This window comes from Quercus suber, unplaced genomic scaffold (genome assembly GCF_002906115.3).
Source record: "Quercus suber isolate HL8 unplaced genomic scaffold, Cork oak 2.0 scaffold_772, whole genome shotgun sequence".
NCBI classification, from domain to species: Eukaryota; Viridiplantae; Streptophyta; class Magnoliopsida; order Fagales; family Fagaceae; genus Quercus; species Quercus suber.
This window is the reverse complement of record NW_027070208.1, coordinates 149,276-171,034: the sequence shown is the minus strand read 5'-3', so window position 1 is coordinate 171,034 and position 21,759 is coordinate 149,276. Positions and strand designations below refer to the sequence as shown.

The 21,759-nt window shown below is 37.8% G+C and overlaps 2 protein-coding genes across 2 annotated transcripts; both read right to left on the bottom strand.

Annotated features, from left to right (window-relative positions):
- Positions 1–195: 195 nt before the first annotated feature.
- LOC112014158 (protein ALF) lies at positions 196–5,064 on the bottom strand. The gene is made up of 3 exons (XM_065767092.1): positions 4,557–5,064; positions 3,656–3,678; positions 196–600 (listed from the first exon to the last, which is right to left on the bottom strand). The coding sequence occupies exons 1-3, from the start codon at positions 4,981–4,983 to the stop codon at positions 238–240; spliced, it is 813 nt and encodes a 270-aa protein (XP_065623164.1). The 5' UTR covers positions 4,984–5,064; the 3' UTR covers positions 196–237.
- An 8,878-nt stretch (positions 5,065–13,942) lies between these two features.
- Positions 13,943–19,387, bottom strand: LOC112034568 (floricaula/leafy homolog). Its single transcript, XM_065767097.1, has 3 exons — positions 18,963–19,387; positions 16,074–16,437; positions 13,943–14,403 (listed from the first exon to the last, which is right to left on the bottom strand). The coding sequence occupies exons 1-3, from the start codon at positions 19,385–19,387 to the stop codon at positions 14,041–14,043; spliced, it is 1,152 nt and encodes a 383-aa protein (XP_065623169.1). The 3' UTR covers positions 13,943–14,040.
- Between the last annotated feature and the right edge of the window lie 2,372 nt (positions 19,388–21,759).

The following is a 21,759-nucleotide window of genomic DNA, read 5'->3' as shown; positions in this document are numbered from 1 at the left end:
TCTTTTGGTAATTGGTATAATCGGTACGTAGAATATAAAATGTTAAAATACGATATCAAACATAACAAAGCAATAGGAATAGTTCACATGACCAGACTGTCATCATTTAGTACAGTCATAGAAATACAAATTTTCCTCTAGAGACCCACGTACAATATTTAATATGACCGGGTTCCTTGAACTCTCTCTCTCTCACAGAACATATAGTAGTCAGTGCACCTGATGACGCCTTGTCTTTCAGAAGGGCATGTGGTCAGCCCCACCAGAAACAGAGCTTGAAGCTGTGGCATGGTTTCGCTCAGCATGACAAAGTTGACGAAGTTTGGTTGGTACATACCAAACAGATAGACGGGGATGTGCATTGAAAATGGCGTCAATGTCCCAACCTTGGCGTGCTGCTATGGCCACCAGAGGCTTATAGCATGCCTGTCTCCAAGCCCCAACGTTTTCCCCCCTTTCCTTGAAACCTCTTCTCAGTGCATTGGACGCTTCCTCGTCAAGGCAGTGGAGGGCATAACAATGCACGTAGTGTCGCATTTTAGGCTTGTTAATGTAGCTCGCTCCAGCCTTCTTCGCAAACCTGAACACTTGGTTTGTCACCTGTACGTATGCGACATATATGTACATCACAGATCATTAACCTTACTAGTTACCATGTTAATTATCACAATCACATTATCTCATTATATATATATATATATATTCCAGTGAAGACTTATTTTTCCTAGTATTTAAGTTGATAATGAGAAATGGTATCTCTTTCCTATTAATGTAGGACTCTTTCTCTCATGTGAAAGAGGGTTAATATTTTATTTCTTAAATTAACCATGTAATAGTTTAAATGATATGATATTATATAAATCTTTAGATTTATAATATTAAATATTAAAACTTAAACTATACTTTTGGTTCTCAATGTTTCAAATTTTTATTTTAATTCTTCACATTTGATTCAATTTTGTAACACTTGATATTATATAAGTGAGGAATTTTAATGGATAGCAATTACTCGACATTTAATAGTCAAATTACTAACATAAATTGACTTATATGGCCGGGTAACATTTATTTGACACTTAACGATTATATTACTAAAAAAGATAAACTTATATATTCATAAAAAATAAAAAATAAAAACTTATATAATTAACTTGTCTTAATAGATAATATTTATCTAACACTTAAGAATTAGATTACTAATAGAAATAAATATAACAACAATATCAAACATAAAGGATAAAAATAGAAACAAGCCTAAATTTTAGACTCAAGAGTATAATTTAATCAATATATTAATAAATAATATGGTATATATACCAAAATTTACACACTTTTTCACTCTCGCTTACATATACACGTATATAATCAACCATAAAACAATAGAGGTATAAAATGTGAAAAGTCGTCCTAATTTGAGTGTTAATATGGGTGACAATAGACATGTGGACATTACTTTTGAGAATAGAGAGAAAATACGGTAAGCCTATATGAAAGTGATGCCAAAATTCAAGGAAGGTGTTGTTGTGAAAGAACTATAATTTCCAATGAAGAGATCCTCTTTGGCCCTTGCGAGCTAAGACAGACAAAGGAAAAAAAAAAAGTACATGATGCCACGATCAAAAGTATGAAGAGAATGATCAAATTCATGAATAAAATCGAGACCACGCAAGAAGGATATAAATGCCGTACTTGGGGGGGACAAAAAAAAAAGGACGAAATGGGTAACTATTTTTTTTTCTATAACTATTTAGTTAGTTAACCCGGTTCAGAAACAATATTGATTAGTAGCACCTCGAGTCTCAGAAAGTCGAGTTTGGAACTCGAGTTTCTGAGACTCGAGGTCTATGTGGCGTCTACGTGGCGTCTACGTGGACCTCGAGTATCAGAAACTCGATTTTCAAATAAAAAATCTAACTCTCTCATCTACCAACCAAAATACCCAAAAAAAAGAAAAATCAGATCACAGAGAGACAAACCAAAATACCAAAAAAAAAAAATCAGATCAGAGAGAGAGAGAGAAAGAATCTAGAAAAAGATGCTGAAATACCTGTGCTCATCAGAAAAAAAAAAAAAAAGAGAAGCCGGCAACCCAGGCCGGCGCAACGGGCGCCGCAGCGCGGCCAGGGTCGCGCGCGACCCAGGGCAGGCGCGGCCAGGGCCGCGCGGGCCGCGCGACCGCTGCGACCCGGGCCGCGCGAGCCCTGGGTCGCGCCGACCCTGGCCGCACTGCAGCCCCGGTCGCGCCGGCCTTTCTGGGTTTTCCTTTTCTTTTTTTTTCTTCTGGCTTGCGGCTTCTTTCTTCTTCTTCGGGGTTTTTTTTTTTTTTTCTTCATGCTCTAATTTTTTTCTGGTTTCTTTCTGGGTGTATGGGCTTAGACCTCGAGCCTCAAAAACTCGAGTTCCACGTGGGATGCTACGTGGAACTAGGCCAGGTCAAACTATAAAAATCGAGCATTAAAAACTCGAGGTATGAGCGCATAACTCGATTTTTTGAGACTCGAGGTGCTAAAAAAAAAAATAGTTTGAAAACGTTGACAACTAATTATATTGTTAGCATTTTATGGGTAGTTACCCATTTCGTCCGGCATGGAAGAGAGAGCCCTATTCGATTCTATACATATATAGTACATACTCAAACAAATTTTACAAGATACAAATATTATTTCCCAAAACTTAATGCATGCGTGTTTAGTTTTTTATTATTGCACTTTGTCTTTTGCCTTTTGTCTCAGCTTTTTGTCAAGTGGAATCATCGCTTATAATATTTGAGGCTTTGGCCGACCAACGCTTCCTTCGGGGCAACTTCAAACTGTTAGTCTTCACGCGGAGGGATTATTTTATTTGTTACGCGGAATCAATCCTTATTTTATATAGACCAGTTGAACTACTTTCAACAATATATGAGAAGAAAAAACTAAATTGTGTAAGTAGGGGTTGAACTCTAAATCTCTTATACACCCATCAAAGACTTTACTAATTGAGATAATTAGAACCTACAAATAAATTAAATTGTATGTTAACTATTTGGACTCAACTTAGGATTTTAAAAAAATTGTTTATATTCATTTATTACATGTAATAATAAAATTCATGTGTCACCATCTTAAGAAAATGGATATAGCAAAATATAAATAGATATATTTATATTACAAAAATATTAATTCTTCAATCGAAGTACAAATAAAAAAAATGTATAAACAAGCAAATTAATATTAAATTAATAGTGATTAATTATTTTAACCTATGATAATTTAAAGAACTAAAATGATCAAATATCAAATTAAAATTAAAATTAAAATTTGATAGATTGAACTGTTGAATCGGTTTATTTGATTTTTAAAGCCGCTTCTTTTCAAACCGGTTGGACCGGATTATTGTCCAATTCACAGTCGTATAAACCGGTTTATTCGTTTTTTATAATCTATAAAGCCACACACAAGTCACATCTCATTGAATTCAGTCAGTGGAAAAAAAATTGTCACAGCCCCGCAGAGCAAGGATAAATAATGTATCGAAAGTCCCTAATTAAAAATTAAGTCTACCTCCATAAAGAAAAAGAAAATTCAGCTTAAGTCAGGAAAATTTATTTTGTGAACTGACAATTATTGATAAAGTGCATGTCTAGACTATGTAGTTTCATCATTCAACCTCATACAGTATTTGAATATCGCTTATTTGCTGAAAATTAAAGATTTATTGTTAAAAATATTACAGTAAAATAATTTTTAAATGTGTAAATAGTGCCGTGGAACCCAAATTTTGTTAGAAATCTGTGTTTTGATGACTTTTAGGGGTCCATAAATAATACTCATGGAACCCACAAATAAAACGCAGAACGCAGAATTGGGCAAAACACCCAATCCAAACGCATGCTTCGTGTGCCAAAGTTTAGGGCATGTTTGGTACATGTGTTTAAATACATATTTTCAGTTTTTAAACATTACACGTATTTTCGCATACTTTTTTACCCACATGTATTTTCAAAAAAAATTGAAAACTGTTGTTTTAATACATGTACCAAGCAGACCCTTATTTTTTTTTTTTTTTAAATAATGAGTTTTGAAAATTTTAAGGAGACATTACTTATTTTATATTTGTGTGTAATCTCATGTATATACACTAATATATTTAAAAATAATCAAAATTGGACTTGACTGATCTCCAGTCCGGCCCATTCACTTCTCTTTACCATGTCTATCATGTACAGTTTATTTTGTTAATGCCAAACCCAATTCCTCGTGGGCTGTAACCTTATTGAGGACATAAAAGGCCAGCTTACTTCGTGCAGTAGTAATTGGAATTGGATGGCATGTCTATGTGCTACAACTTCAAGGGCATTACTTAGGGTTTTAAAAAAAAAAAAAAAATAGTACATATATATATATATATATATATTTTAAGTAAAAATGTAAAATTGACGCTATCTTTATTGTTTTCCAAATTCTTTTGTTCAAGCCTAAGGTGGTAAGCCCATTGGCGCAAAGAGTAAAAAAGAAAAAAAAAAAAGTAAAGGAATTGAACAAAGTTGATAAGAGTAAATGGAATGTATAGATCACCTTCTTGGGAGAGAGCATCGAGGGTGTTGGTAGTGGTGTCGGGGGAGAGGAGGTGGCGGCGGCGAGAGTCCTCCTCATCGAGGCGTCTGCGTTCTGCTCTAACTGCAGCTTTAATACCGTACCTCTCTCCGACGAGGAGGTCCCACCTGAATATCTGAGAGAGGCTGTTCATCATGTCGTCCAGCTCGTTATCCTTCATGTCCAACAGCGTATTCACCGTGAACCCAAGCTCTGCTATCCTCGCCGCAGTGTAGTATCTGATCCCATAAGCTTGGAACAACTCCTCAAGCCCTCCCAGTTCCCTTGGCCTCACCGAGTACACTGCTTGTGGTGGCGCCACCGCTTCCAGCAACCGGTTTGTTGCAGCTGGGACAACTCCTCGCGGGTCCCACTTGAACAAACTCGCCGTGAAGGGGTCGGGATCCATCAATGAAGCTTCAAACAAACCTTCGCACAGTCCACAGCTTATTAAATTCTGACTCTGACTCTCTCTCTCTCTCTCTGTCTATTTGTGAGAGAACTGAGAACTGTTTTGCAGAGGTGGCAAGCTGTTGCTTTCTATATGGACAGTTCTCTTTTGGGTTTCCCAAACTGCCCCTTTGCTCCTATGCCTGACACCTCTCTACTAGGAGTATTTGTCATTTGCGGTCTTCATCACTTTTTTTATCACTGGGAAAAGAAGAAAGTTGTTTTGAATTTTATGGACTTTGAAACTTGATAGTCCATCTTATCAAAAAAAAAAGAAAAGAAACTTGATAGTCCAAATGAAACTAGTCAGAGACTCAGAATTACTCGATTCACTCTTTGGCTAGACTTCCCAAAACACAAAAAAGTTTGCCCATGTCAGTATTGTTTTTCTTTATTCATTATGTTTAGTTATTTTTTAAATATTTTTTTGGTAGAAGTTTTTTTTTTTTTTTTTTTTTTTAAATCTCATAACATAATTTTTTTTTTTTTTTTTTTACATCCATTTTCATATGTTAAAATGTTAACATTTTTGCATCAATTATGAATGCTTGATGTAAAATGATAGATGTAAACAAATGTAAAAGGATATTTTCCCTTAAAGATATATATTATCACATATTTGGACTTTGAAAGACCTACAAGACCAAATATGAGAAAGCTCACGGTAGATATTGGTGTGGTCCAGCCAAAACTTCCCCAATTCTAGCTAAGTCCACATTATCATAAGAGATAATTTTTTTATTAGTAACAAGTGTTAGAGAATAAATTTGCTTATCAAAGAAGCAATTTGTATATACTTCATTTCAGGGATGAGTGGAAAACTTTAAGTTGTGTTTATTCAAATTTGTGATAACAAAATTTGAGCACATTATTATGGCTATGGGTATCTTAATTTTCGTCTTAAAATCTAACATTATATATATGGGGGAGTAGCCCAGCAACCATGACAAGTCCACGAAGATGATGTATTAAACGCTGAATGCCCTAGCTATACGAATAGTGGAAGTAGAATAGGATGATGTCCTAACCTATACCCTCATACTGAAAAAAAATAAAAATAAAAATAAAAAGAGGTAGAATGGGTTAGGACTTACGAGCCTTCACTCAACCCATCCTTCCCGGGGGAGGGGTTTGAATCCCCTACAAAGACACCTTCCCCAAGCCTAAAACGGAGGGAGAGGCGACTCTCAAACCAAACTTAAGAAAAAAAGAACGCCATATATACATCGAGGAAGGGGAGCTTCTTAAGCATTCATTATGTATCACATTCTAAAACAGGATTTTTTTTTTTTTTTTTTTTTTTGAGGAACTTCTAAAACAGGATTGTAATTCATGGATTTTATGTGGTTCTTAACAAAATCTTATAAATATATTGTATTCATGAGTACATTTATACCCAATAGAATATATATATATATATATATATATATTCCATATTTTTCATCTCAACTCTCAAGCTCATGTCAGTGCCTTATTTTTGTTTTATTTTGTTACCGTGTAGTTGTTTAACCTTTATTTCATCACAACAACCTTCTTTTATAGTCACTAGCTAGAATAATTATTGTACAGTCCAGGAGCATTGGTTGTAGACTATCCAATAATTTCCCGTGTCTCTAATACTTGCAACCTCACATCATTCATTAAGAAATAAGATGTCCTAACTATGAACTACAAATCATCAGAAAATCATAAATATAGTGTGTCGCAAATATTTTCCATTTTTCCAGGATCAATGCCTCCCTCTCAGAGCATCCACTGATCTTATATAATAGAAAAAGACACTACTTTTACACATTTTGCCTCAAAAATGCTCCACATCAGTGCTTCTAAAAGTGTGTAAAGATATGTATATTTATACACTTGCTACAGTAACCGTGTAAAGTATATTTACACGGTTAATATTTACACAGTTACTGTAGCTCTTCTATTTATTATTATTATTACTTCTATTTATTATTATTATTATTTTTTTGGTTATCTGGATACAATAGAAAAGAAAAGCTAAGGCATTACAAAATTTCCAGGACACTGCCTAGCAGTACTCTCCCCATTAAGGTCAGCCTCCACAATCTCACCTAATTCACCAAGCGGATCTTCATAAATAATAAGCTTTTGATTCTGGTTGGCCCCCATTTTGGCAAGTTTGTCCGCACACCTATTGGCCTCGCGATAACAGTGTTTGATTCTAACATGAGGAATTTGGGAAACTAGGTACCTGCAGTCCTCTGTCAAAGGGTAAATAGTATTGTTTGAGTACAGAGGGTTAGCTAACATGTCCACTACTGCCTTAGCATCCAACTCCACTTCGACCATAGCCAAATTTCGATCAATACACAGCATCAATCCGTCATGAATGGCCCAAAGTTCAGCCAGTAAACTCGTCGCTATGCCAATCTTCCTAGCAAATCCAGCCACCCATCTCCCAGACCAGTCACGAATAACACCACCTCCACCCGCACTTCCTAGGTTCCCCAAAGATGACCCATCAGTATTCAATTTCATCCACCAAATCTCAGGCCTATCCCATTTCACCAGATTTAACACCTTAGTCCGAACAGTATTGGATGATCCAATACAAAAGAAAAATTCCAAAGCATGATTGAAGATGAAGTTAGCTAACCTAGGATTTAGAGACTGCCCTTTAAAAACAAAATTGTTCCACTTCTTCCAAATATTCCACAAGGCAAAAGAAAACAGAATTTTCCACAGAGGGGAATTCTGATTTTTTGCTATGTCCAATTTCCCATTTATCACCATCCAATCTTCAATATTTGAGGAAAAAAAATCTCTATCAAAACCCACTACGTCAAGGTCATTCCATACAGCCCTAATCTTCTCGTAATTCCGAAGGGCACGAATGATAGATTCAAGTTCTTTACGACATAGAGGACACAACGGATTAGTATTCACTCCCCTGGCAGCAAGGCATTCATTAACTCCAATGACATTGTGTGTGCATTTCCACAAGAAAAACTGAATCTTTGGGAGGACTTGAAGCTTCCAAATCTAACCTCCATTAAAGTCTGGTAGCCGATCCACCCCAGCTGCCATATTATAGGCACTTCTCACGGTAAAATCACCCCTCGGCAAGTCCCTCCACATTAATCTATCTTTGCTACTAGCAGCGAACGCATAAGGAATGGCTTGAAACTCCATTTTTATGTCTTGGGGTATGTCAAATGGAACCATATCCCAATTCCAACCCCCAATGGATGTTAATTCCTTAACTTTCCATTCAGCCACCCCCAAAGGCAAAGGGCCTTGGATCAATTGCCTAAGCGGCCCCTTTTGAGACCAATTATCATACTAGAAACTCAAGTTGCTTTCTCTTCCAATCACCCACCTAGATCCTTGTTGGAACAAGTTTGTGCCTTTTTTAATACCTTTCCAGGTTTGAGAGCAAGGGAGGCTGCTCGAATTCCTGGAATTAATTCTTTGCGTGGAGCAGTATTTTGCTTTAATCACACGAGCCTAGAGGCTCTCATTTTCGGTATGCAGTCTCCAATTCAGTTTAGTTAACAATGTAATGTTTCTACCTTTTGCACTTTGTAATCCAAGACCACCTACTTTCTTTGGTTTTGTCACCTTATTCCATCCCACCCAATGGATTTTCCTAACTGTTTCAGACAACCCCCAAAGAAAATTCCGATTTACCTGATCAATGCCCTCTAGAATTTTGTTAGGAAGAAGAGCACATTGCATGACATAAGCGGAGATTGTTGAAGAAGAGGCTTGGATCAAAACAGTACGGCCAACCGGAGATAAAAGGTTGGCTTTCCAACCGGCCAACTTCTGCTTAACCCTATCCAAAATGAAGTTAACATCCATCGGAGAGCCTGGATGTTTAATGGGAATCCCAAGATATTTGCCTAAATTCTGGGTTGAGGTAAAACTCAACACGCCACAAAGCGCATCCCTGCTATCTCTGTCCACATTTGAAGAAAAGAAAACCCAAGACTTCGCTTCATTGATTGTTTGGTCAATTCTACTACAAAAAGTGTCAAGAGCATCCTTTATGGCCACACAATTGCCATGATCAGCCTTGGCAAATAACACCACATCATCTGCAAACATAATATGGGAGAAAAACAATCCTCCTTGCGAAGATTTCACTGGGTTCCAAAGCTTCTGGCTGCATTTCTCTTCTATTAGCTTACCAATATACTCTATGCATAATATGAAAATATAAGAAGACAAGGGGCCCCCTTACCTAATTCCTCTCGATGGAAAGAAAGTTTTGAGACTTCCACTATTAAATAGAATCGAGGATGAAACTGAGTACACATAACTCATAATTAGCTCAATTAACTCCTGGGGCAAATTAATCTCCATAAGCTTTTCTCAAATAAAATTCCATTCAAGCTTATCATAGGCTTTTTCAAGATCTATTTTAATTGCCATTTACCCTACGACACCCTTTCTCCTACTTATCGAGTGAATTAACTCTTGGACAATGATTGCATTATCTATCCCTTTCTAGCCAGGGACAAACGCCGATTGGATAGGGGAGACAAGCTTCTCTAGATAAGGTCTTAGGCGGCCTACAATAATCTTCGTAACAATTTTATAAACTATGTTACAGAGACTGATAGCTCTGTAATTCCCAAGAGTTTTAGGCCCTTGGATTTTTGGAATAAGCACAATAAGAGTCCGATTCAGATACTCCGGCATTTCCCTTAAGTCAAATATCTGCTTAACTTCCCGAATCACCGAATCACCCAAAGTTGGCCAAAAAAATTGAAAAAAACCCGTATGAAGCCCATCCGGGCTAGGGGCTTTATTCGCTTTCATCGACCATAACCCTACTTTAATCTCTTCATCTGTCACCCTGGACCATAAACGATCTCTTTCCTTATCATTCAAACAAGCCTGCCTTGAATGGACTGGTCTTACCAGCCACTTAGAAGAAATGTGGGATAAAGAATAAGTATCACAAAACCCCCTACGGATAAAATCCATCACCTCTGCCTCATTAACTAACCAATCCCCCACACTATTTTTTATAGTAGTAATTTGGTTCCTATTTCTCCTCACTAGAGTAGATACATGGTAGAAATCCGTGTTTCGGTCCCCTTGCACCATCCAATTCAATCGAGATATAAGATCCCACAGTACGTGTTCTTGATTAAGAATCTCCTCCAACTCTTGATTTAGATTTCTTTCAAGCTCTAACAGATAGCTTGAAGGCCTGATAGCAATAATCCTTTGAAGCCCATTTAAATGAGCTTTAACCCGATTCTTCTTCGAGAAAATGTTGCCAAAATGATCCTTGTTCTAGACAGTAGCATCATTAGCAAATTTCTGAATGGCTTCATGAAGTTGAGTAGGTTGTCGCCAAGCCTGAGACACAATCTTTGGAAAGGATAAATCCGAAAGCCAATATCTCTGGAATTTGAAGGGCTGGTCAAGTTGTACCCTATTTTGAGGCTTTGTTTCCAAGAGAAGTGGGCAATGATCAGAGTGACATCGGGTGAGGTGCGTTACTCTAGCTTCCAGATATATAAGATACCAGTCCGGATTAACAAAAAATTTGTCAATCCTTTCTTGAATAAAGTCCTGAATTTCCCGACCATTAGTCCATGTAAATCTCAGACCTGTGAATCCTAAATCCACCATATTGCATTTATCCAAGCATTCCTTAAATGCTAAGGCTTGATTGACGCTAACCACTCTACCACCAAACTTATCCGCACCAGTAAGAGGCTCGTTAAAATCTCCAGCAATGACCTAAGGCATTTTATGAATATCAGCTACATTAGCAAGATTATTCCACAATATGTATCTTTCAGCACTTTTAGGACTAGCACACACAGCAGAGAACATCCAATTAAAGTTAGAGGAAATTACCTTAATTGTGGAATGAATTTCTTGCTCCGAGCTAGCCAGAAAAGACACTTCAACTTTGTTAGAATTCCATAATAACCATAAACCCCCTGCTCGACCAATAGTCTCAGTGTGTATAGCACCATCAAACGGTAATCTTTCTGTGATATCTCGAGCTCTAGCACCCCCAACATGGGTCTCCGTAACCACAAAAATTGCTGGATCGTGTTGACGAACAAGATCATGAACATAGTCTTGAAAATTGGGCTTCAAGGCGCCTCTACAATTCCATACAATTAAATTCATGGATACCATAGGAAAGAAAGACAACAGAGACTTCTTAAGAAGGGGGCGGACCCACACCTTCCTCTTCTTCAAACTCCATTTGCTCTGCCCCACCATGGCCTGTACCTGGCTTCTTCTTAGCCACCACATCACTCACTGGTCCCTTGCACTTTGCTCTAACCCATCCGAGTAAATTTTGAACTGAGAAGACTCACCATCCCCTTCCTCCACCATTTTAGAAATTTCTTGAGCCCCCGCTTGAGCTGATGGCTGCATCTCCATATGCTCAGTTCGGCTTTGTTGGCCATAGTTGTTAATGCTTGGCGAATGCCCAAAAGACTTGGCTTTGAAATTAAAGGATGCATTCCCATTGACACTCAAACTATCTAGAAAAGAAGACTTCGCAGAAGTGGACTCTCCTTTGTTGACTACCTCTTTATTAGTAACAGATAAGGAAGCCCTATTTCTTGCAATTCCTTTTTTGCCCCTAACAGAGAGACTTAACTCAGCTTCTAGACCATTCTTCTCCACGTGGTGCTGTCCTGGGCTTTTATTTATATGATTCGGCCCATTAGCAATTGACTGAACCACATTAGCCATTTGGGCCTCAAATGTACTTATCTCCGAACCCACTTTCCTCTTGCCTTCCCTTTAAACAATTTTCCCAAGTTTTTCTTCCCCCTTCATCCTGGGTGTGCTTGAATCAATGGGGACCACTTTCTTTGTCACTTTGCTCCCACTCCTTCTACGTGATACCATAATCCATGGCCCGTACATGTCCTTTGCATTGTCCACCAATGTGTCCTCTCCCACCATGTCCTCGCACACTCTTTTGTCCTTGGACATACCCGGAATGGTGCCTGGTTTGTCAGAATCACGCCCAACGTCTCCATGACTCACCCACGCATCCTCCTTTCCCTCGGCCTCCCTTGCCTGAGGAATATCTTTCCGGACAGTATAGGGCAGTTTTCACGCCGATGACCAATTCTACCGTAAGAGAGACATAATCTTTGTATTCCTTCATAGCACACAGGTTGCTCCTTCCCACCAATGAGAAGAGTTGTGGTCATAGGCTTCCCAACGTCCACCTGAATACATAAGCGCGTAAATTGCCCCCTAGACTCATTTGCTATGTGCGTATCAATTTGTAGAACTTTACTGATTGCGTTGCCAATGATTTGAAGGGCTTCTACATGATAATACTCTATGGGAAGCTCATTCAGTCTCACCCAAATTGCCACCGATGAAATATTTGCCTCAGCTGGCTTAAAATTTGGTTCCTATGGCCTAATGGATAAAAAATTCTAGCCTATAAACCATGGACCATTCCTAAGCACGGCCTTACAGTCCTCTTTGATAGAAAAACAGATTAGAAAAAATTCCTTACCAAGGTCTACGCAGTCAAGCCTTCCCACAGCTTCCACAGAGATAGCAGTCAGCCATGGAGGAATGAAAATCAACTGATCTTCATAGACTTTAACAATAAGACTCTTACTCCATGGAGACCGAATAAGAGCCTTAATCTCTTTTGAGAAAGGAACTGCAACCAGCCCTTCTCTAAGTTCGGCGCTCTCCGAATCCGATTCCTCGTCTGCCTCCATTAGCTAAGAAAAATTAAAGGCTTGAACATAAGCACCGGGTATCTCTCCCATGAGCTTATCCTTGAATGATAGAGGATGTCGAGCATTCCCCGGACTCGAGGGAAACATAGTATGGCCATCCCTCATGTGACCCTCGAAATCAGCGTGGCGTACATCCTTCACTTTTTTGTTACTACGGGCTAACTCGGCTTCTTCCTCTCTAGAGAGAATAGGAGCACTCATAGCAAACCCAATCTCTCAATTGATGTTGCAAGGTTCTATATATTATTTTAGTATTTGTTTCTTTCTCCTCTCCGTTTCTCTCTTAGATCAACTATATTTTTCTCTCTCCTCTCTGTACTTGACTCTCACCTCACTCTCTCTCTCATCTCATAAATCGCTAGAGGCGTCGTTCTCTAACTCAAGCTTCAGGCCGGAGGGTTTGATCTCTCTATCAAGCTTCACTGTTCGCCTAGCTTCGCCGCCAGCTTCACCATCAATCTCGTTGTTTGATCAATGGGTTCGATCTCTATGATCTTTACCGCCGTCCCTCACTCTTTCTAATAAATGGATTTTTGGATCTTTGGATTTGGGTAGGTTAATGATAGTGGCTTGATGATGGTGACAATGGTGGCTCGGTTGAGTCCCAATGTGAATTTCATTGATGGTAGCTTGGTTGAACGGGGTGGTGGCTAGGTTGTTGTGTGGCCTGATGATGGTGGTTGGGTTGTCGAATGATGGTGGCTGTGTGGGTTGTCTTGGTTTTGTGAGAGAGATGACAATGAGAAAAAATGAATGTTTTATTGAATAAATATGTAAAATAAACTGATGTGAGTGTTTTGTAAACATGAATATGTAAAATTGAAGAAATAGATTTTAAATATGTAAATTTACCAAATTTTTGCATGAACTGATGCAAATGATCTCATGGTCTCATAATTATCTTTAGCAGTAGCATGCTTTTAGCTTCAGATTAATTAAATGATGAGATTTACACTGCTAAAGCACTGACAACTTTAGTTATTGAGTTATAACATCATCATTAAATTAGAGACCTAATACTAACCAACAAACAGATAAAATTATTTGTCTTTTGGTAATTGGTATAATTGGTACGTAGAATATAAAATGTTAAAATACGATATCAAACATAACAAAGCAATAGGAATAGTTCACATGACCAGACTGTCATCATTTAGTACAGTCATAGAAATACAAATTTTCCTCTAGAGACCCACGTACAATATTTAATATGACCGGGTTCCTTGAACTCTCTCCCTCTCTCACAGAACATATAGTAGTCAGTGCACCTGATGACGCCTTGTCTTTCAGAAGGGCATGTGGTCAGCCCCACCAGAAACAGAGCTTGAAGCTGTGGCATGGTTTCGCTCAGCATGACAAAGTTGACGAAGTTTGGTTGGTACATACCAAACAGATAGACGGGGATGTGCATTGAAAATTGCGTCAATGTCCCAACCTTGGCGTGCTGCTATGGCCACCAGAGGATTATAGCATGCCTGTCTCCAAGCCCCAACGTTTTCCCCTCTTTCCTTGAAACCTCTTCTCAGTGCATTGGACGCTTCCTCGTCAAGGCAGTGGAGGGCATAACAATGCACGTAGTGTCGCATTTTAGGCTTGTTAATGTAGCTCGCTCCAGCCTTCTTTGCAAACCTGAACACTTGGTTTGTCACCTGTACGTATGCGACAGATATGTACATCACAGATCATTAACCTTACAGTCCTTACTAGTTACCACGTTAATTATCACAATCACATTATCTCATTATATATATATATATATATATTCAAGTGAAGACTTATTTTTCCTAGTATTTAAGTTGATAATGAGAAATGGTATCTCTTTCCTATTAATGTAGGACTTTCCTATTAATGTAGGACTCTTTCTCTCATGTGAAAGAGGCTTAATATTTTATTTCTTGAATTAACCATGGAATAGTGTTGTTCATTATAAAATTTTAAATGATTTGATATTATATAAATCTTTAGATTTATATTATTTAATATTAAAACTTAAATTATACTTTTGGTTCTCAATGTTTCAAATTTTTATTTTAATTCTTCACATTTGATTCAATTTTGTAACACTTGATATTATATAAGTGAGGTATTTTAATGGATAGCAATTACTCAACATTTAATAGTCAAATTACTAACATAAATTGACTTATATGGCCGGGTGACATTTATTTGACACTTAACGATTATATTACTAAAAAAGATAAACTTATATATTCATAAATAAATAAAAAATAAAAACTTATATAATTAACTTGTCTTAATGGATAATATTTATCTAACACTTAAGAATTAGATTACTAATAGAAATAAATATAACAACAATATCAAACATAAAGGCTAAAAATAGAAACAAGCCTAAATTTTAGACTCAAGAGTATAATTTAATGAATATATTAATAAATAATATGGTATATATACCAAAATTTACACACTTTTTCACTCTCGCTTATATATACACGTATATAATCAACCATAAAACAATAGAGGTATAAAATGTGAAAAGTCGTCCTAATTTGAGTGTTAATATGGGTGACAATAGACATGTGTACATTACTTTTGAGAATAGAGAGAAAATACGGTAAGCCTATATGAAAGTGATGCCAAAGTTCAAGGAAGGTGTTGTTGTGAAAGAACTATAATTTAATTTCCAATGAAGAGATCCTCTTTGGCCCTTGCGAGCTAAGACAGACAAAGGAAAAAAAAAGTATATGATGCCACGATCAAAAGTATGAAGAGAATGATCAAATTCATGAATAAAATCGAGACCACGCAAGAAGCATATAAATGCCGTACTTGGGGGGGACAAAAAAAAAAAGGCAGCAAAGGATACACCTTAGAATCCGGGATGTAATAGAGAGGTTTACTATTGAATGGTACGAATAAAAATCAGCAGCTGTCGAAAGAAGGACATGCCACCATGCAGTAGGGACTGACAAAATAGGACACGAAATAATTAAAGCATTCCCTCTGAATCTTCAGCTAGCTAACCCACATTTCATTGCCCCATTTGACAGATCCACCAGCCTACGTACCAGCTGACAGGAATCACGAGTTATATATGGAGTAGTTCGACGGTGCACCACTGCACCTAGCCAGCGCGACCGCAAGAGATATAATGCAACAGTACCTTTATAACTATAATAAGTGGACCCAAAGGGGAAAGCAAGTGTCGTATCTGGACCGTCCAGATGCAAGTTAAAGTTAACCTAAAAGCTTGAAGATTGATGAAGAAGAAGGTAGAGATGGAGGCGGAGCTAGGCTATGGTTATTGGTTTGGAATGGTTGGTCAGCTAATAATAATATATATGAGAATGAAATATACCTTGGTGGGGCATTTTTCACCGCGCTCCTTGGCAATGTTCTGGACCTGGATCAAGAAATCACGGCACTGCTCGTAGAGATGGAAAAGGTAATCAAGGCCGTTCTTCTTTCCGCGTGCAACCTCGCCGGGCTCAGTCACAATGAAGGGGTGCTCTCGCTGTCTCTCACTTCCAACATTACCATTCATGTCATCGTCATGATCTGCACCCAACTCATTGTCATCATGGTCAACGTCCACCACTTTCCTTTGACCCTTCCTCCGCCGCTGTTTCCTCCTTCCGCCCCCAGCCACCGCTTCCCACGTCCCACCTCCGCCGCTTCCCACCGCTTCCTTCTCCTGTTGCACCGGCTCTTCCGACAGCCCTGTCCATGCCATGCATGATACATATATATAAATATGTTTTTATCATAACTAATAAACCCACACGTGTTGCAAACCAATAATTAAAATATCACTAAAGTCTAATAGTGAGCAGAGCACTAATATAACAGTGTATGTCTGAATTATTCAAGAAAAAAAAGCGGAAAGTGTTGACTACTGAGTTTGACACTTGTTAGCTAGCGGGAATCAAGATAGATATCATTCAAACAGTTCCTTTACGAAGAAGTTGCATGAACTTTGATCTGAGGAACTTATTACATCAATAATTTTCTCTGGATGTTGTGATATTGAACTCAAAATTCTTAGACTAAATCTATATATAACTTCTACCATTTTTGCCTGTTTGTATATTTTCTTTGGATCTGTTGACATTGAACTCAAAATTCTTGGACCAATGTTACATTTAATACTGCATATTTTACTACTTTGAATACTGGTCTGTTGACATTGAAAGCTCACAATAATAAATAATAATAAAAACTATGAAAAATAATTATTTATTATAATTTTGGCATGATACGTCAATCAAATTAATTGAAAAGCTAGCATAGGCTTGTAGGTTGTTGTTGCTGTTGCTGTTGTTGTTGTGTCTTTTTTTTTTTTTTTATAGTACATTGCTTGTGGTGGCGCCACCGCTTCCAGCAACCGGTTTGTTGCAGCTGGGACAACTCCTCGCGGGTCCCACTTGAACAAACTCGCCGTGAAGGGGTCGGGATCCATCAATGAAGCTTCAAACAAACCTTCGCACAGTCCACAGCTTATTAAATTCTGACTCTGACTCTCTCTCTCTCTCTCTGTCTATTTGTGAGAGAACTGAGAACTGTTTTGCAGAGGTGGCAAGCTGTTGCTTTCTATATGGACAGTTCTCTTTTGGGTTTCCCAAACTGCCCCTTTGCTCCTATGCCTGACACCTCTCTACTAGGAGTATTTGTCATTTGCGGTCTTCATCACTTTTTTTATCACTGGGAAAAGAAGAAAGTTGTTTTGAATTTTATGGACTTTGAAACTTGATAGTCCATCTTATCAAAAAAAAAAAGAAAAGAAACTTGATAGTCCAAATGAAACTAGTCAGAGACTCAGAATTACTCGATTCACTCTTTGGCTAGACTTCCCAAAACACAAAAAAGTTTGCCCATGTCAGTATTGTTTTTCTCTATTCATTATGTTTAGTTATTTTTTAAATCTTTTTTTGGTAGAAGTTTTTTTTTTTTTTTTTTTTTTAAATCTCATAACATAATTTCCCCTCTTTCGCATAGTCACTGTCTGTTTTTAAACATGTTTTTAGTTTATAAATGTACAGTGTGAAACATTCTTTATGAAAAAAAAAATTGCCGAGCATTCACACTCGGATTTGTATAAGAATTATTATTATTTTACCATTTAAAAACCGACTTTATTTATACCAATACAAATGCTTATGCCGCCTTCTTTTATCGCAAGGAATTTCTTTCCATAGCTTATTTGTTAAAAGTGAGATAAAAAAAAAAAAAACTTATAAAATAAACGTAAGTGTAAAGTTGTAATTTACAACTGTAGGATCTTTGTTTGTAGCCCAAGCTCAAAAGATATAGAATATGAGTTAAACAAGCTTAACATAATAAATTTGTAGAGAGTAGATGAAAGAGCTAGACTGAGTGATCTAAACAACGTTTCATGCAGATCACAAAGGATGAACAAGTATGAAAACACACGTCAAATTCAGGTTGGTTGATGTCCGAAGAGGCAAATTAATGTTTGAAAGGCTAAAACAATTATCCTAGCTCCCCTCTTTCTTTCCTCCCCCTCTTTCTAAGAGGTCTTTTACATTTATATAGTTTTCTTTTAAGCCATCTTGATCGTCCATTTGTCTTCATCTAAACGTTCACTTGAATATACGTCCTATCAGGTAGTTTCGTCGGTTCTCCATGAGTGACGGTAGTTGAGATTACACTGTTTAGAGGTCTTCTCTACATTAATGAGGCCAGAAAAGTTGCTGCAGTGCATTTAATGCAGTGGTAGCAGCTTTTCTTTTAAATATTTATCTGTTCTTATCATCTCCATACATGCCTGAAGTTTATCCTTATCATTGGAATTACTAAGAAGGTCAGTCGAATTTTCCAGGTACTTGCATGACTGAGGCTTTTTATATTCGGGGAGAACACACTCTTCGGACTANCAATAACATTACTAGAAAAATCCTCTGGATTATTCATACAGCAATGTTACAGATTGAGACCCATCGCTGAAAGTTTAAAGCAACAGCAACACCATAGAAAATAAAGTAGTTATTTGTTTTTGTTTTGTTTTGTGTTTTTTGTTTTTTTTTTTTTTTTTTTTTTATAGTATATATATATATATATATATATATTTTAAGTAAAAATGTAAAATTGACGCTATCTTTATTGTTTTCCAAATTCTTTTGTTCAAGCCTAAGGTGGTAAGCCCATTGGCGCAAAGAGTAAAAAAGAAAAAAAAAAAGTAAAGGAATTGAACAAAGTTGATAAGAGTAAATGGAATGTATAGATCACCTTCTTGGAGAGAGCATCGAGGGTGTTGGTAGTGGTGTCGGGGGAGAGGAGGTGGCGGCGGCGAGAGTCCTCCTCATCGAGGCGTCTGCGTTCTGCTCTAACTGCAGCTTTAATACCGTACCTCTCTCCGACGAGGAGGTCCCACCTGAATATCTGAGAGAGGCTGTTCATCATGTCGTCCAGCTCGTTATCCTTCATGTCCAACAGCGTATTCACCGTGAACCCAAGCTCTGCTATCCTCGCCGCAGTGTAGTATCTGATCCCATAAGCTTGGAACAACTCCTCAAGCCCTCCCAGTTCCCTTGGCCTCACCGAGTACACTGCTTGTGGTGGCGCCACCGCTTCCAGCAACCGGTTTGTTGCAGCTGGGACAACTCCTCGCGGGTCCCACTTGAACAAACTCGCCGTGAAGGGGTCGGGATCCATCAATGAAGCTTCAAACAAACCTTCGTTTTTTTTTTTTTTTTTTTTTTAAATCTCATAACATAATTTCCCCTCTTTCGCATAGTCACTGTCTGTTTTTAAACATGTTTTTAGTTTATAAATGTACAGTGTGAAACATTCTTTATGAAAAAAAAAATTGCCGAGCATTCACACTCGGATTTGTATAAGAATTATTATTATTTTACCATTTAAAAACCGACTTTATTTATACCAATACAAATGCTTATGCCGCCTTCTTTTATCGCAAGGAATTTCTTTCCATAGCTTATTTGTTAAAAGTGAGATAAAAAAAAAAAACTTATAAAATAAACGTAAGAGTAAAGTTGTAATTTACAACTGTAGGATCTTTGTTTGTAGCCCAAGCTCAAAAGATATAGAATATGAGTTAAACAAGCTTAACATAATAAATTTGTAGAGAGTAGATGAAAGAGCTAGACTGAGTGATCTAAACAACGTTTCATGCAGATCACAAAGGATGAACAAGTATGAAAACACACGTCAAATTCAGGTTGGTTGATGTCCGAAGAGGCAAATTAATGTTTGAAAGGCTAAAACAATTATCCTAGCTCCCCTCTTTCTTTCCTCCCCCTCTTTCTAAGAGGTCTTTTACATTTATATAGTTTTCTTTTAAGCCATCTTGATCGTCCATTTGTCTTCATCTAAACGTTCACTTGAATATACGTCCTATCAGGTAGTTTCGTCGGTTCTCCATGAGTGACGGTAGTTGAGATTACACTGTTTAGAGGTCTTCTCTACATTAATGAGGCCAGAAAAGTTGCTGCAGTGCATTTAATGCAGTGGTAGCAGCTTTTCTTTTAAATATTTATCTGTTCTTATCATCTCCATACATGCCTGAAGTTTATCCTTATCATTGGAATTACTAAGAAGGTCAGTCGAACTTTCCAGGTACTTGCATGACTGAGGCTTTTTATATTCGGGGAGAACACACTCTTCGGACTACTGATGCTCTCTTCGAAGTATACATATCGATCATTTCAAGATATCTCTCCCACCTGGGGTCTTTCTCAATTATTTACTCCCCTTCAGACAAACTTTTAGTCTTCAAATAGGGCCTTAGGCCCAATACATGAATTTGAGCTTTTATCCCCATAACAACTATTTTATGTTAGCTTTAATTTTGTGTCAAATTTGATTATAATTTTGTTTAATTTTTTGTATCCTGTATTTCATGTGCAATTTTTTGTAAGAGTTGTGAGAGAGAGAGAGAGAGAGAGAGAGAGAGAGAGAGTGTGAGGACTTAAGACAAAGTGAAGAGCAAGAAGTTTTCGTAGGTAGTTTTGGAGAAGGCTTCCTGCGAAGTGAAGCATGTGCCCGACACATGACTGAAATGCGAAGAGTCAGGATAGGTTGGTGATAGCTGGGTTTCATGAGTGTCTCACGGGTAAGGCCTTCCCGCGAAATACTTGCTGTATAGGCCGTTTTTGTGTTATGCGTTGGGCTGGGCTGCCTCCTGCAGTAGTGGGCCCGAGTGTTCTGAGTAAGGGAGTTGAGACCGGTCCAATTGCAACTCAATTTGGTCCGGCTTGTGCGCAAACGTTAAGTCCAAGTCCAAGATAAGACATAGCAAAGTGGACTTATCCTTTGTTTCTGCCGCAGAAGACTTTTCTCTAGTTTCTGCCGCAAGATTGACTTTTTTGCTGTGTAACAAAACTTTCTGCCGTGTGTAAGGTGGTGGGCTTGGATCATGATATTGGGCTACTTCCTACCGTACTAGGCCGGAGTTGTTTCTAAGTAAAGGAGTCAGGACTGGCCCAATTGGAACACACCTTGGCCCGGCTTATGCACAAACCACACCACGTCTGCAAAAGTCTGTTTATAAACTCACAGCAGGCAGAGTCATTGTTAAGAGGTTATGGCAGGTAGATATAATATAGATAATGAAAAGAGAGTACAGTCACTATTTCTGCCACAATAAGTAAAGTAAATGACTTAAAAGGCCTCATGTTCAAATAATAAAACTTAAATAAGGGGTAGAATGGGGTTAGTAGAATCAAAGGAATGGTTCTGCCACACAAAGTATTACCACGAGGCTCTAACCAGGGAAGGGAAAACTGATCCCTCAACGCAAGTAACTTTAGAGAAGAAATTAGTTGCTTTGAGAGTCCAGCCCTAAATGGTGTGTGCCTGAGTATAAACCGTTTGCCTCTAATATAGAGCAAGACTATTGAGGGAAAGAGTAGGTTAACCCATTTGAGTGCATGCCTGCCATAAAAAAACTCTGTTTTTCTTTCTTCCTTTCTTCCTTTCTCTGTTATTTTGTTTATCTTTTCTCTCTTTTTCTTTCTTTCCATTCTTTCTCTCATCTTCCTTTTTGTACACAGCCACAGGTCTCT

What these genes read in the sequence shown, in the direction of transcription:
- LOC112014158 (XM_065767092.1), bottom strand. Translation starts at nt 4,983, where the DNA reads ATGGATCCCGACCCCTTCACGGCGAGTTTGTTCAAGTGGGACCCGCGA. An exon ending in CGATGCTCTCTCCCAAGAAG is followed by an intron (nt 3,679 to 4,556) that starts GTGATCTATACA and finishes TTTAATTTTCAG; the next exon opens with CAAATAAGCGATATTCAAAT. An exon ending in ATAAGCGATATTCAAATACT is followed by an intron (nt 601 to 3,655) that starts GTATGAGGTTGA and finishes GCATACGTACAG; the next exon opens with GTGACAAACCAAGTGTTCAG.
- LOC112034568 (XM_065767097.1), bottom strand. Translation starts at nt 19,387, where the DNA reads ATGGATCCCGACCCCTTCACGGCGAGTTTGTTCAAGTGGGACCCGCGA. An exon ending in CTCGATGCTCTCTCCAAGAA is followed by an intron (nt 16,438 to 18,962) that starts GGTGATCTATAC and finishes CATGGCATGGAC; the next exon opens with AGGGCTGTCGGAAGAGCCGG. An exon ending in GTGAAAAATGCCCCACCAAG is followed by an intron (nt 14,404 to 16,073) that starts GTATATTTCATT and finishes GCATACGTACAG; the next exon opens with GTGACAAACCAAGTGTTCAG.